The sequence below is a fragment of the Ylistrum balloti genome, unplaced genomic scaffold, assembly GCF_031769215.1.
Source record: "Ylistrum balloti isolate Yb309-2 unplaced genomic scaffold, AGI_CSIRO_Ybal_v1 Utg370042, whole genome shotgun sequence".
Taxonomy (NCBI): Eukaryota; Metazoa; Mollusca; class Bivalvia; order Pectinida; family Pectinidae; genus Ylistrum; species Ylistrum balloti.
This window is the reverse complement of record NW_026782099.1, coordinates 2,170,379-2,187,361: the sequence shown is the minus strand read 5'-3', so window position 1 is coordinate 2,187,361 and position 16,983 is coordinate 2,170,379. Positions and strand designations below refer to the sequence as shown.

Genomic DNA, 16,983 nt, shown 5'->3' with positions numbered 1-16,983 from the left:
TGCGCATGACATAAGAATCATGGGATTCGGCAAAACTAAACTTTGATCCATACACTGGGACGGCATTTCGGATAAAATTGTTTATATAACTTAACAGAAGTGGGTTAGATGTCAAGCCGAGTGCATTTCAAGCTGGTCTGTTTTCATACATTATTCAACGTTCAAATACGAGAAAAATATTTTGCTAAAAAAATCAAAGTAATATGAACAAGCACACGGAGTGTTGCTAAATAAATACATGTCACCTACCGGTCCCTGCAAACTATTACATTGCATTAAGTATGTCAATATGACAATACTGGGTAATACTGTTTCACCACATATGTGCATGGTCATTTGTAAGTTTGTGAGGTTCATCAAACTCTTGCCAACGAAAGAAGCCATTTTTCTCACCGTTTTTATTAAAGCATGGGTCGGAACAAATTCCAACGCCTTGTCATCGTGGACGCACCTATTTTACTAGTTCCCGACTCCCTTGTTCCGATGGGAAATATCTGTCATATCTCCTCTCCTCCCCCTTTGTAATTTGAAATCCATCATAGGTGTTCTGTTCAGCCCCCTCCCCCTCTCTTCCCATCATCCCCCAACACCCTTGTCATGTGGAAAAGAGTGTTTCCCCGACCCCTTTGTCACTGTGAATCTTTTACAACTGTTCCTCAACCCCACCACACCATACAACTTTCCCGTTCCCTTGTCACCATGGGCACACCTGATTTAACAAATTCCCGGTCCGTTTTCATATTGTGGGTCTGTTATAAAAAGGCTGTTCCCTGTTCCTTTATAATTGTGGACACACCTGTTATAACAGCTCCCCGATCAATTTTGTCACCGTTGACACACCTGTGCTTTAAGTGCATCTTGTCATTCACACTGCCTATTGCTGACCATAAGTACCGCCGATAAGACAGAGTTTCTCCTCGAGTTAACTAGACCTCCTGGTGTATGTATATCTTGGTCCTACTTTATACTATAGGAAGGACAAGGCCAAGCCAAGGTCTAAATATGCTGTTTTCCACCGCTTTAGATAAGGCAATGCCAATTCATTAATGGCAGTTGACTTTGACTTAGTACCATGCTGCGGTTCGACTATGCAATATATCTGTATTGAACCAAGCCATCGCTGTTTTGGGACAATCGCCTGGCGTGTGCAGGGACCGACGCACGGACATATATTAGGACCAGCACCTCGGCATGTCTTTGGACCATTCCTCGATTTTAGGACCAACACCTCACGACGAGCTTATATTGGAATCAGCGCCTAGATATACATAAGGACCAGCGCACCTGTAAGTATTTGGACCAGCTCTCTCTCGGTTTTGGGACTAGCGTCTCGACTTATATAGGAACCAGGGCTAGCGCCTCGGCACCTATCAGAACACAAGCGCCTCGACATATGTTGAGACTAACATCTCGATATTAAGAATAACACCACGTTATTAGGACATACCTGCAGTATCGGGACTATCCCTCAATAATGTGGACAGCCTGTCAGTATCAGCACCAAATGCTAGAACATGTACTTTGGTTTTGCGACAGACCAGGTAAACTTTGTTCTGTTTTTGAAGCTGGACCTCTCATTATTGACCGACAGACACGGGACAATAAAGCCATGTAGAGTGATGGGGTGGATGGGTTGGATGGCTGGATGCATCCATGAATCTCCCGCTTTGAATTTCAAATTCATTTTTATATATCAAGTAAGGAAAATTTTGAAGGCAATTAAAGTTTTTAGGTTATGTAGCGACGGAGTTATGATATAAACATCACAAGTTACCAGGTTATATAGCGACGGAGTTCTAATACTAACATCACAAGTTATTAGGTTATGTAGCGACGGAGTTATGATATAAACGACGGAAGTTATTAGGTTATGTAGCGACGGAGTTATGATACAAACGACGGAAGTTATTAGGTTATGTAGCGACGGAGTTATGATACAAACGACGGAAGTTATTAGGTTATGTAGCGACGGAGTTATGATACAAACATCACAAGTTATCAGGTTATGTAGCGACGGAGTTCTAATATAAACATCACAAGTTATTAGGTTATGTAGCGACGGAGTTCTAATACTAACATCACAAGTTATTAGGTTATGTAGCGACGGAGTTATGATACAAACGACGGAAGTTATTAGGTTATGTAGCGACGGAGTTATGATACAAACGACGGAAGTTATTAGGTTATGTAGCGACGGAGTTATGATACAAACGACGGAAGTTATTAGGTTATGTAGCGACGGAGTTATGATACAAACGACGGAAGTTATTAGGTTATGTAGCGACGGAGTTATGATATAAACGACGGAAGTTATCAGGTTATGTAGCGACGGAGTTCTAATACTAACATCACAAGTTATTAGGTTATGGAGCGACGGAGTTCTAATACAAACGACGGAAGTTATATGTTAAATTTATTCGATGAAAACAGCATCTTCTAAAATAAAGATCGAATACAGTTTGATAATATACCAATTTCTAGTGACATTTAACACATAATGTACTTAGTCTATATCGTCAGATTAACACACTTTAGATGTGGTTTATCATCATGATGTGTCTCAACAGCGATAGACGATTCAACATACACATGGTAGAAATGTGACTGAATGCCAATTACGGAGACGATCTTTACAATAAACGGACATTCTGGAGTAAGAAGAACAATTTGTATACGGATATGACTCCTCTATAAAGTTATATCCGATAGTCGTCGGTATGCCTTGATGGACGTATATATACAGGAATCCGTGATGGTAGCTAAGGTTCGTGTTTGATCCTGCGTCAGTTACGTTCGTTTAAAGGTGGTATTTATACACACACACCTGTCGAATGCATTTAAAGTAGTTCAATACAGGTAATACCCAACTGTCGTTATCATAATCCTTCAATGCTTTAAATTGAACAATTTACCCCCGAGCTCGCTTAGTCTGGCTAGGTGGGTCGGGTGGTAGACAATACTTAGTCAAGCAAGCAGGCTGTAAACTGGGATTGTGGTAGATTTTCAATTAACATTCATTCATCTGCACCAGTCTGTCAGGTGAAGTCACGGTTATGGAGTGTGGAGTATAGATCGTCTTGGAGGAGTTGCCAAGTGCCTATTTAACGCCATCCAGCTGATAGTGTGACCACTTCATTCATACGAAACATGGAAATATGTAGAGTACAAAAAGAAAGTATACAATAGTGCTGTGATTTTTACTTTTGGTATTCATATACCATTTTATTGGGTAATATTTTCATTTTAACTCTGTGTTGGATTGACCGAGAGGAACACCATGTTTATCTGTGTTAAGTACGGGGACAACGAGACCTTGATATGTAACCCCATGTGTGCTGTCATCAACCTCCTCAACAGCATTAAACGACGGGCGGGCTATGGAAACACAAACGTCACTGTGGACCTTTCTGACGAAACTGGTGAGTGAGGCGCACTCTCGCGTCATCATCTAACTTTAGGGCAAGTCAACCTTGAAGTAGTCTTGTGAAAAGACTGGTAAACAGTTTCGTAAACTACAACTACTCTTATAAATATTTGATCAGACAGACCCGTGACAATGACATGGAGAGGTTCAGCTGCTGAGTGTTCAGTAGAGGAAGTAAATGGGGACAGGTCTTTTAAAAGAGAGAATGCTATTAGTGGTGCCACAATAATACACTGTAGTTGTCATGAGTATTCACTATATTGGTATTTTACATATTAATTGTGTAGTTGTTATAGTTATTCACTATATGAATATTACGGGTATTCACGAGAATTCACTATATGATTTTATTGGTAGTCACTATGTTGGTATTTTACATATCAATTTTGTAGTTTGTTATAGTTATTCACTATATGAATATTACGGGTATTCACGAGGATTCACTATATGATTTTATTGGTAGTCACTATGTTGGTATTTTACATATCAATTTTGTAGTTTGTTATAGTTATTCACTATATGAATATGACCGGTATCTACGAGGATTCACTATATGGCGTTTATTGGTAGTCACTTTATTTTGTGTACGCGTATCTATTAGTAAATGGATATGGTAAGGGATACAGTTTGAATTTTCACTGTACCCACTCTCGATTGTCAACTAAAAGTAGAGACTTGTATTCCCCAGAGCCTCACTAGAAGTAGGAACGCCAGTATTCACCAGAGGCTCACTAAAGGTTGTAGGAACGCTAGTATTCACCAGAGGTTCACTAGAGGTTGTAGGAACGCTAGTATTCACCAGAGGCTCACTAGAGGTTGTAGGAACGCTAGTATTCACCAGAGGCTCACTAGAGGTTGTAGGAACGCTAGTATTCACCAGAGGCTCACTAGAGGTTGTAGGAACGCTAGTATTCACCAGAGGCTCACTAGAGGTTGTAGGAACGATGGTATTCACCAGAGGCTCACTAGAGGTTGTAGGAACGATGGTATTCACCAGAGGCTCACTAGAGGTTGTAGGAACGATGGTATTCACCAGAGGCTCACTAGAGTTTGTAGGAACGCCAGTATTCACTAAAAGCTCAATAGAGGTTGTAGGAAAGCTTTTGATTGTTCAGGAAGGGTTCTGAAAGTTGTTAATTGTATACTTGAGTGGACTGGATTAGCAATATAGAGCAGATAAAAGATAAAACCTTTTCACAGAGATTCATAATCATATTTAGCAATCATCAACCGTCTTCTTTGACATATCCATATCATAACAGGTACACACAAGTGACGGACCGACGATACTTTAACAAACCAAAGTTTTGTTTGATAGAATTTTTCGTGTTACGTGGCGTCAGATTTAAATAACAGTAAACTGTAGTTATATTTTCGTTTTCATGTCAGTATTTAAAACCAAAGTATATTTTATTATACATGGGACCCCATGGTGCACGTAAAAGGTCCTGTTGTAGATGTTTGTATATCACGTGATCCTATTGTAGATGTCGGTATATCACGTGGTCAAGTTGTGGATGTCGGTATATCACGTGATCCTATTGTAGATGTCTGTATATCACGTGGTCAAGTTGTGGATGTCGGTATATCACGTGATCTTGTTGTAGATGTCGGTATATCACGTGATCTTGTTGTAGATGTCGGTATATCACGTGATCCAGTTGTAGATGTCGGTATATCACGTGATCTTGTTGTAGATGTCGGTATACTGACGGTAATGCTCACATTACCCTGTTGTAGGTATTAGTGATACCTTGTAACCTTGATACCTTGTCGGTAATACCACTTTGTCAAGTTGTAGATGCCGGCAATACCCAGTGGTCCAGTTGTAGATGTATACCATGTTGTTGAGCAGTCCATCGCGACATCTCATTCACATGGTATATATATTTTAGGTTATCAGTGGTCCAGATGTCGTTAGGGATATACATTATCAGATTATTGCACTTCGAAAACAATAAACCGCAAAAAAAGTCAACACACGAAGACTACATGTAGTCAAACTTCTGTGAAAATAATAGAAAATTGTCAACAATACATTTCCTTATTTTAGCACGTATATGGTTATATCGTTGGTGCATTGTCGGGCTTTGTGACTTTGAAAGTGCGTCTTATTATATCCATTAAATTTGATCGAGAATTACAGCTAGATATATGAAAAGTCATGAAGAAATCTCAAAAAAAAAAAAAAAAAAAAATCCCCAGACATTCGTCGACGGACTGCATACAAATGGTGAGTAGTTATGGCCTAATCGAAAACAGGATCTCCAATTTCTATGCATAAGTTATCTTATTGAAATTTCCAATGGACTATAAATGTTGATTATCTATTCGCAGCATAATGATATTCATTCCTAGTTGTAAAGACGAGAATTTTCTATATTGATCCTCACAATTAACACTAAAGTGCTCCTCGTACCCGTTACTTATCACCGGTAATTACATGTGATTGATAAACCATTAACGTTTAGTCGTCCGCACTGTTAACGACTGTTTGGACGTACTTGTAGTGATTGAAATCCCAGTCAATATAAGACTCCTGTCTGGGCCTTCGTAAATGTACATATTAGCAAAATGTTGTTAACCTATCGAGTTTATACTCATATATTTACCATTGTATGACAACATTACGGTGTAACCCTGCCAAAGTAAGCTGTGTCGTATAGTTGACATACCTTTGTACTATGAATTTCAAACTGGATAAAGGCAAATGCTTGTTGACATCAGATGTCCAAGAATACCAACTAAAAGCAGTTCAATGCTAAGTTTTCATTTAGAAGTCGAAGAATCTTCTATGCATAGCTATTTCAAATCTGAGGTAATTAGATATTCCTCTCGTGATGTCATTTTCATTATTACGTCACATTTGATACTGCAGTGACACCGTGGCCTTCATGAGATTTCGACTGTACCATCTTGTGCTGGGTTATTCTAGATCACGATACTGAAATGTGAAGTGATTTTGGCGCTCACACGTGTTCTCAGATGATATACATTTACAACTTTACATCATTCATTCAGATGAATATGATTTCCATGAATCTTTCCCGTTATCTGAACATGTATGTAATATCACCGCCCGTTATCTTAACATGTATGTAATATAACCGCCCCGTTACTTGTATGTAATATAACCGCCCCGTTACTTGTATGTAATATAACCGCCCCGTTACGTTCTGTTATATAACCATCCCGTTACTTGTATGTTATATAACCGCCCCGTCACGTGTACGTAATATAACCATCCCGTTACTTGTATGTTATATAACCGCCCCGTTACGTGTATGTAATATAACCGTTCCTTTACTTGTATGTAATTTAACCGCCCCGTTACGTTTAATTTAACCACGTTACATGAATGTACTACATGTGTTTGCCAACCTGATAAAGTTATGTGTACGGAATATACGCCCCACTGTAATGTGTGATGTACCGCCCCGTTACGTGTGTTACCTCGACTTCAATGTATGCTTATTGAGATTTCAATGACTTCTACATTAGGTATACATCTATACAAATACAAAATTTTCTCATTTATTAACTTCAATATTGACCGTTTCTGTTAGTTTAGTTGTGAGCACAAACAGACTGGCCTGTAATGTGTCTACAACACGTTATACACCTATTCGCGAGTCGATTTCAAAGAAACTTGATTCGTTTTACTGGCACGTTATTGAGTTTTTAAACATATAATGTCCAAGGTGGATCGTATTTCTTCATTTAAATATCCGGACTGTCCGTGTATTCGAATGTACATGTGTCAAATGTCGCTGACAACAAAGCCGGGTATTGTTTGTGGAGACAATAACAGACGAGCTACTGGCTCATGCAAAGAGGACAGTGTGTGTGCATGATCACGGTGTCTAATTAAAAAATATCAAAATGTTCACTGACATGGCCAAAATTACGTCAATTCTTTAAAATTAGGTTATTATTTAAATAAGTTCCTGCTTATGGACACCTCGTCCGGTGAAAGGCCGAAAGGCCCTAACAGTAGACGTAAATCTGTTAAATAAATAAAGATGGACATCTGACATACTTGTCCATCTGTGAGAACATGTTGGGGCTATTGTCACAACTGATAATGTATAATATATACATATTTGCAATTTTTAGCACTTTTAATTCTCTATGTTTTCTTTTGCACGGAAATTGAATATGTGTTAAAACTTTTCTAGTACGAACGCATTCGTATTGTTTCGCATATTAACGTGGCTGTTAAACACTGCATTCGATAACTCAGACCAGACGTAAGAGTACACTTAAATCTATATCTATTATTGATTTAAATGTGAATTCCGAAATCTCTTCAGGAATAGTTCCTGTGTAGTTTTTGGTACCGTAATAGCTCTGTTGACGATACCGCCTTCTGTCGACTCAACCTCAATGTGTCGATCCTTACCCGAACTTGAGTTATATTTTTTCACGTAGTTGAGAAATGGGCTCTCCTGTTCTGTAGTGCTGATGTCCTTGGCTAAGAAACTCTACACCAATTGCACTGTGTGAGGTAACCAACAGCTATTATAGGTAAATCCCGCCTCAAAACGACCTTGGCTGTTGATAGGACAACAAAACCAACCAACAAGTAAACATTTCCGGTGTGGACGTTTAGGTGATATCAATACCAAAATCATCTGTAACAACAAATTATATATCTAATCGCAGAGAGTTAGTCAAGATGTCATTATTTCGGCAGACGTTGTAAGCAGAAATTTCAGTGGAATGTCACTACTAACATTATCTTATATGTTTACATATTTAAACCATATTAAGATCCTATTTATTTGGCAATATCGGTATATGAATTAGTCAGTAAGAACAATAATTGATTGTAGCCAATCAGCATTGTGATAATAGAAATGTAAGTAGGGACATTGATCAGCCTTGTTACGACATTATGGCCGTTGTATATAAATGACAGCAGCAGACATATTGAGCGCTAATGAATGCCATAATATATTTAAATATTTATTGGTGTGATACTGTTTTAACCTGTCACCACATTGTCTAGAAACTAAACCCAAACTCGTCTGTCTCAATACATTTGTACCGATAAAGAAACAGTGTCTATTCTCACATAAGGGACGAGAGGAGAGATTCGCTTTGAAGTCTGATAACCGATACGACAGACGAGATTTCAAAAATTTGCCATAAACAAAAAGTACATATCGCTAGCTTTACTTTCAGTTCAAAGTAAAAGTACAAGATATGGTACCCACGCGAAGATATGTTACACAAAGTTGTCACAGACACTTAGACCAGTGGTAATATTCTGTACTTCCCTGTATTTGTTGGTATTTAAAGTCGTGAAAACGATTGTTCTAGGTGGTCACGGACCTTACTTCGTGTGTTGAGAGCAATGGAACTTCCCGGTACCCGTCATTAACCGTAATTACTGACATACAGATAAATAAGGTTTCAGTAATAAGGTGTCCTTTTACTATATATATAAATAATTACACTACAAATTAGGAGTGCCGAGGGGCTGTCACCTGTTAAATAATTTCTTGTTCCTGACCTAAAATGAGCGTTTTAAAGTAATCAGAAACGACAGGCCAACCCGACAAGCGAATTCCTACCGTTACCGAGAATATACCCGCCCATGAGTAAAGTAGGCAAACCCATGGCTGTAGTAGGAAATAGTTGATAGATTTGCCACAGGGTAGGCTTAGCACTTTCTAGCCATGTAAACAACATTTTCTAAATGAGATAAATGGCGTTATGTCGTTTATCTGTATAGTTAACAGATATGGCAGGGATCCAACCTGTACAGAGGAAGCTAAACCTTGTAATTCTAATTCTATTGAAATTTACAAAACGTCTATAATGGCGGAGAGTTAATGTTTGGTGACAAAATTCTACCGGATTAATACATGTACTCATTCCTACCGAGACAAACAAACCGTACACTTTGCGTGTGGTATTGATATTGGACAAAGCACGGTTACGTTTGTTAAATATTTTACTAGTAATTAAAAGAGTGGCATTTTTCTCGGCCATTAGACACCATTATATTAGTTTATAAAACAAAGAAACGAGCTCATAAGTGACTTGGAGTAGAAATCAGATGTTGTCCCCTACAGATACTACACCACACTACTCCTTCTGACAATCTTACTTTCAGATATAAACAGTAAATCTGTTACCGAGTATTTGTATTTAAAATAACTTACAAAGAGGGGTTGAGTTTTCAGAATAAAGAATATTGGATCAAGTGACCACAGACTAAAATCTACAGGTGGATATATTAAAGTCCGTGAAAAGACTTAGTAATTAGACAGCGTGGTGTAAGAAACCACAGACCTATCTTAATTAGTCTCCCATTATTACAACGAAAACAAACAAAAACTATTTACATCCTGGTAGCTCACACGACATTAAATACGTGTTGATAAGTTCTACATGATTGATAATACTGCAGGAGTACACGTGTCATTGTGAACCGTTGCTATTTAAATAAACAGACTGTTGTTGGAATTATAACCGGGAGTTTCCTGACCTAATCATATAGCTTTAGGAGTTTTAAACCTGTTGGAATGTCATGTTGAACAATACTACAAGATCATATCGAATGAATCACAGTCTATTAAATCCGATCTGTCTTTGTAAAGATTTTCTTTAATCAATTGTGACCTCTCATAACCCATGGTGCACTTTAAATGGTTTAATTCAAGACTGTAATCAAACTGAATATGGATACCCCTTAAAGTTACCTATAAAACTGAATATGGATACCCTTTAAAGTTACCAATAAAACTGAACATGGATACCCTTTAAAGTTACCAACAAAACTGAATATGGATACCCTTTAAAGTTACCAACAAAACTGAATATGGATACCCTTTAAAGTTACCAATCAAACTGAATATGGATACCCTTTAAAGTTACCAATCAAACTGAATATGGATACCCTTTAAAGTTACCAATCAAACTGAATATGGATACCCTTTAAAGTTACCAATCAAACTGAATATGGATACCCTTTAAAGTTACCAATAAAACTGAATATGGATACCCTTTAAAGTTACCAACAAAACTGAATATGGATACCCTTTAAAGTTACCAATCAAACTGAATATGGATACCCTTTAAAGTTACCAATCAAACTGAATATGGATACCCTTTAAAGTTACCAATCAAACTGAATATGGATACCCTTTAAAGTTACCAATCAAACTGAACATGGATACCCTTTAAAGTTACCAACAAAACTGAATATGGATACCCTTTAAAGTTACCGATAAAACTGAATATGGATACCCTTTAAAGTTACCAATAAAACTGAATATGGATACCCTTTAAAGTTACCAATAAAACTGAATATGGATACCCTTTAAAGTTACCGATAAAACACTGAATATGGATACCCTTTAAAGTTACCAATAAAACTGAATATGGATACCCTTTAAAGTTACCAATAAAACTGAATATGGATACCCTTTAAAGTTACCAATAAAACTGAATATGGATACCCTTTAAAGTTACCAATGAAACTGAATATGGATACACCTTTAAAGTTACCAATAAAACTGAATATGGATACCCTTTAAAGTTACCAATAAAACTGAATATGGATACCCTTTAAAGTTACCAATAAAACTGAATATGGATACCCTTTAAAGTTACCAATAAAACTGAATATGGATACCCTTTAAAGTTACCGATAAAACTGAATATGGATACCCTTTAAAGTTACCAATGAAACTGAATATGGATACACCTTAAAGTTACCAATAAAACTGAATATGGATACCCTTTAAAGTTACCGATAAAACTGAATATGGATACCCTTTAAAGTTACCAATGAAACTGAATATGGATACACCTTAAAGTTACCAATAAAACTGAATATGGATACCCTTTAAAGTTACCGATAAAACTGAATATGGATACCCTTTAAAGTTACCAATAAAACTGAATATGGATACCCTTTAAAGTTACCAATAAAACTGAATATGGATACCCTTTAAGGTTACCAATAAAACTGAATATGGATACCCTTTAAAGTTACCAATAAAACTGAATATGGATACCCTTTAAGGTTACCAATAAAACTGAATATGGATACCCTTTAAAGTTACCAATCAAACTGAACATGGATACCCTTTAAAGTTACCAATAAAACTGAATATGGATACCCTTTAAAGTTACCAATCAAACTGAATATGGATACCCTTTAAAGTTACCAATAAAACTGAATATGGATACCCTTTAAAGTTACCAATAAAGCTGAATATGGATACCCTTTAAAGTTACCAATCAAACTGACATGGATACCCTTTAAAGTTACCAATCAAACTGAACATGGATACCCTTTAAAGTTACCAATCAAACTGAATATAATCACCGTTTAAATCAACAAATACTATTAACAATGCGACAACAGAAATTATTACCATATGTCATCGTATTGCATTTCGAGGTCAGTTGAGTATTATCAGTACATGAACTGCCAACAGCGTAGGAACATTGCTAGAGTTAAGTAAACAGTTACTTGCCCATATAACAAGAAGAAAATTGAAAATGACAAGCATGGGACTGCTTACTACGTATACAAATCTAGTTTTCTGCGTTCGTAACAACTGCTTTCAGTAGAGATTAACACGATATCATGACACAGACAAGAACTACTTGAAAGAGAGAATACTTTAATGAGGACGTATTATTGGTGGACAGGGCTGGTAAGAGGTATAGAGTAGGTCCAGAGTGTCTTTTGCTTCATCAACGACACATAACACGTACGATTTAAAACCAGGTCACCCCAGTAATGTCATGCTCACAAAATGTGACTCAGAATAGTGCATAATAAGACGTTTCCGTGTTTATGGCACAGTGAACAGACATGACTGGACCTCTTCTCGGATTCATGCGAAAAACAAACTGCCATGGGTAGGGAGCGTAAAATCACACACTTAGGATCTTTACTTGTGTTTATATATACAACCGACTGAGCCTATCACAGTCCATGTAACAACGAACCCATCATGTCAGTTTACACAGAACAAATACAATATTTCCTAAGGATGATCATTATTACCAACATTAATCTTTCCCTTAATCAGCCGTCATCTCTCACGACCCTGTGTTGTAGGTCTTTCGTATAGTCTTCCGCCAACCTTCGGCCCTCGCGACCCTGTGTTATAAGTCTTTCACATAGTCTTTCGCCAACCTTCGGCCCTCGCGACACTGTGTTGTAAGTCTTTCGCCAACCTTCATCTCTCACGACCCTGTGTTATAAGTCTTTCACACAGTCTTTCGCCAACCTTCGGCCCTCGCGACACTGTGTTGTTAATTCGATAGTCTTTTGTCAATTCCCACGTCTCGAGACCCTGTGTTGTCCACCATCTGTCGAAAAGTTTCCCAGAAACTGTTTTTCTGACTTTTAACACATAAACACTGCTATCTAGAATTGAAATATCAGTCTTACATCATTAAGTTGTCCATACTGGCTACGTATCGAGTTCAGTGTACAGACTATCGACCAGATTAAGCGATCTGATCGCGTAACCAAGTGGCTCTCGAGTATCCGCCAATAGTGCTGTTTTACGACTTGCCATGTCTAGATAGCTACAAAGCTTGGTAACTAACCAATCAAACTGGGTGACAAGTTCCAAATGAGACCTCTTAATGCTGTAAGTAGCGTGGATTGTTAACATGAGTGGGAATGTGCAACACGTGCTACTGGATGTCTTATATGCCCTCTATACTATTAATCTCACTAGCAAATTATTACAGTTTGTAACACTTAGACGCAGATACACGCACCGCAGTCCTAACCATGTAGCGTTCAGTTACCTATTAAAACTTCACAACAGTTACACACCTAAAACCGTTACAACAGTAACACACCGTGAACCCTTGAAAACTTTACAGCAGTTACACACCGTGAACCCGTGAAAACTTTACAACAGTTACACACCGTGAACCCGTGAAAACTTTACAACAGTTACACATCGTGAACCCGTGAAAACTTTACAACAATTACACACCGTGAACCCGTGAAAACTTTACAGCAGTTACACACCGTGAACCCGTGAAAACGTGACAACGATTACACACCGTGAACCCGTGAAAACTTTACAACAGTTACACACCGTGAACCCGTGAACACTTTACAACAGTTACACACCGTGAACCCGTGAAAACGTGACAACAATTACACACCGTGAACCCGTGAACACTTTACAAGAGTTACACACCTTGAACCCGTGATCACTTTATAACAGTTACACACCGTGAACCCGTGAAAACTTTACAACAGTTACACACCGTGAACACTTTATAACAGTTACACACCGTGAACCCGTGAACACTTTACAACAGTTACACACCGTGAACCCGTGACCACTTTACAACAGTTACACACCGTGAACCCGTGAACACTTTACAACAGTTACACACCGTGAAGCCGTGAAAACTTTACAGCAGTTAAACACCGTGAAGCCGTGAACACTTTACAACAGTTACACACCGTGAACCCGTGAACACTTTACAACAGTTACACACCGTGAACCCGTTAACACTTTATAACAGTTACACACCGTGAACCCGTGAACACTTTACAACAGTTACACACCGTGAACCCGTTAACACTTTATAACAGTTACACACCGTGAACCCGTGAACACTTTACAACAGTTACACACCGTGAACCCGTGAACACTTTACAACAGTTACACACCGTGAAGCCGTGAACACTTTACAACAGTTACACACCGTGAAGCCGTGAACACTTTACAACAGTTACACACCGTGAACACTTTATAACAGTTACACACCGTGAACCCGTGAACACTTTACAACAGTTACACACCGTGAACCCGTGACCACTTTACAACAGTTACACACCGTGAACCCGTGAACACTTTACAACAGTTACACACCGTGAAGCCGTGAAAACTTTACAGCAGTTAAACACCGTGAAGCCGTGAACACTTTACAACAGTTACACACCGTGAACCCGTGACCACTTTATAACAGTTACACACCGTGAACCCGTGAACACTTTACAACAGTTACACACCGTGAAGCCGTGAACACTTTACAACAGTTACACACCGTGAACCCGTGAACACTTTATAGCAGTTAAACACCGTGAAGCCGTGAAAACTTTACAGCAGTTAAACACCGTGAAGCCGTGAACACTTTATAGCAGTTACACACCGTGAAGCCGTGAAAACTTTACAGCAGTTAAACACCGTGAAGCCGTGAAAACTTTACAGCAGTTAAACACCGTGAAGCCGTGAAAACTTTACAGCAGTTAAACACCGTGAAGCCGTGAAAACTTTACAGCAGTTAAACACCGTGAAGCCGTGAACACTTTATAGCAGTTAAACACCGTGAAGCCGTGAAAACTTTACAGCAGTTAAACACCGTGAAGCCGTGAACACTTTATAGCAGTTAAACACCGTGAAGCCGTGAAAACTTTACAGCAGTTAAACACCGTGAAGCCGTGAACACTTTATAGCAGTTAAACACCGTGAAGCCGTGAAAACGTTATAATAATTACACACCGTGAACACTTTACAACAGTTACACATCGTGAACCCGTGAAACACATCATGAACTTATAATTAACTTTACCAAAGTTACACACCGTGAACCCATGTAAGCGTCGCAACAGTTACACACCGTGAATCAATAAAGTTTAGAGTGACACATTGCTACAAATCAGTCTCGTATTTTACATGTACCGATATATTTTTTTCTAAATCACTTTACGACTAAGCACGTGGAGTAACCAGATATCCTGTTTTCTGTGTGGAAAGCACGCCGTTAGCCTGCAATATAAGAGTATATTAGAGTGTCATTTATTAGGTCTTATCTGATAAAGCTGGCGATTTGTGTCATTTGAAATCAATTAAATGGATTGAATGATCAGCATTCAAATACGTCTGACAGCCCGAGAAATACTATCTCACTCGTACCGTGGGCGAAACGCCTACACGTCAGCCGTCAAAAGTAACCGTCGATAATTTGTGACTGTTTTCAGCCATTAAACCGTTTGTATGTGACTGTTTTGGTGTAAACCCTGCATAACTTCATTAAACATAGAACCGTATGTATGTGACAGTTTTGGTGTAAACCCTGCATAACTTCATTAAACATAGAACCGTATGTATGTGACTGTTTTGGTGTAAACCCTGCATAACTTCATTAAACATAGAACCGTATGTATGTGACTGTTTTGGTGTAAACCCTGCATAACTTCATTAAACATAGAACCGTATGTATGTGACAGTTTTGGTGTAAACCCTGCATAACTTCATTAAACATAGAACCGTATGTATGTGACAGTTTTGGTGTAAACCCTGCATAACTTCATTAAACATAGAACCGTATGTATGTGACAGTTTTGGTGTAAACCCTGCATAACTTCATTAAACATAGAACCGTATGTATGTGACTGTTTTGGTGTAAACCCTGCATAACTTCATTAAACATAGAACCGTATGTATGTGACAGTTTTGGTGTAAACCCTGCATAACTTCATTAAACATAGAACCGTATGTATGTGACAGTTTTGGTGTAAACCCTGCATAACTTCATTAAACATAGAACCGTATGTATGTGACAGTTTTGGTGTAAACCCTGCATAACTTCATTAAACATAGAACCGTATGTATGTGACAGTTTTGGTGTAAACCCTGCATAACTTCATTAAACATAGAACCGTATGTATGTGACAGTTTTGGTGTAAACCCTGCATAACTTCATTAAACATAGAACCGTTTGTATGTGACAGTTTTGGTGTAAACCCTGCATAACTTCATTAAACATAGAACCGTATGTATGTGACTGTTTTGGTGTAAACCCTGCATAACTTCATTAACAATCTGTGAGTTTATTAGTATATTTGAGATTAATATTGCATCTTTTCGTTACAGGCTTGGTGAAAGAACTGGACATGCACAAACATGAATATGCAAATAAGTTTCTAACATCACATGGTACGTACATCTTGGTACAGAAGGAACTGATGCCGGACAATGTGTCTATAGACTCTGGGTCGACGCCATTACCGTCCCAGTATCAGTACACACCGTTGTTACAGGAGTTAGAGGAACACTTTCCTAACTACAAACTTCACGTAGAAAATCTTCAACCCAAGGTGACTAGAAAGCGGACGGGCAACAAATCTCCGAGTCCGGCCGGAAGGTACAGTTCCAAATCCAAAAAAACGGAAGGATTGTCAAAAAGAGCGTCGTCAAAGAAACGGCAATGATGTTGACGATAACTTAAACATAGACAGTTCAGCAGAACGCATTAGTGGAATTTTTGGAACTCTCAATTACATGAAATATTTTATTTTATACAATGACACGGTGACAAATGATTGTACTACTTACAGTATAATATTGATTTTAGTGGTTACCATACATTTTAGTGTAATTCAATTAAAATATTTTACATACTGCCAGAGATCCTGATCTCTGTTTCGATACAGCAAGTGCTTCCTGTCTGAGTGTTCTTCATGCACAATATTCGTAGAAAGCGATAAAAATATGACGTCACTTAATATCGTGTCCAAAATTCCGTTACTAGAATCAATTATTAAA

The 16,983-nt window shown here is 38.1% G+C and overlaps 1 protein-coding gene across 1 annotated transcript; it reads left to right on the top strand.

Moving 5' to 3' along the window:
• The first annotated feature begins 3,134 nt into the window (after positions 1 to 3,134).
• Positions 3,135 to 16,653, top strand: LOC132549176 (uncharacterized protein CXorf65-like). Its single transcript, XM_060213096.1, has 2 exons — positions 3,135 to 3,419; positions 16,312 to 16,653. Exons 1-2 carry the CDS (start codon positions 3,278 to 3,280, stop codon positions 16,647 to 16,649), a joined length of 480 nt encoding a protein of 159 aa, XP_060069079.1. The 5' UTR covers positions 3,135 to 3,277; the 3' UTR covers positions 16,650 to 16,653.
• The last annotated feature ends 330 nt before the right edge of the window (positions 16,654 to 16,983 follow it).

Excerpts from the sequence above, each read along its gene's own strand:
- LOC132549176 (XM_060213096.1), top strand. The coding sequence starts at position 3,278 with ATGTTTATCTGTGTTAAGTACGGGGACAACGAGACCTTGATATGTAAC. Across the intron at positions 3,420-16,311 it reads GGACCTTTCTGACGAAACTG|GCTTGGTGAAAGAACTGGAC; the intron begins GTGAGTGAGGCG and ends TTTTCGTTACAG.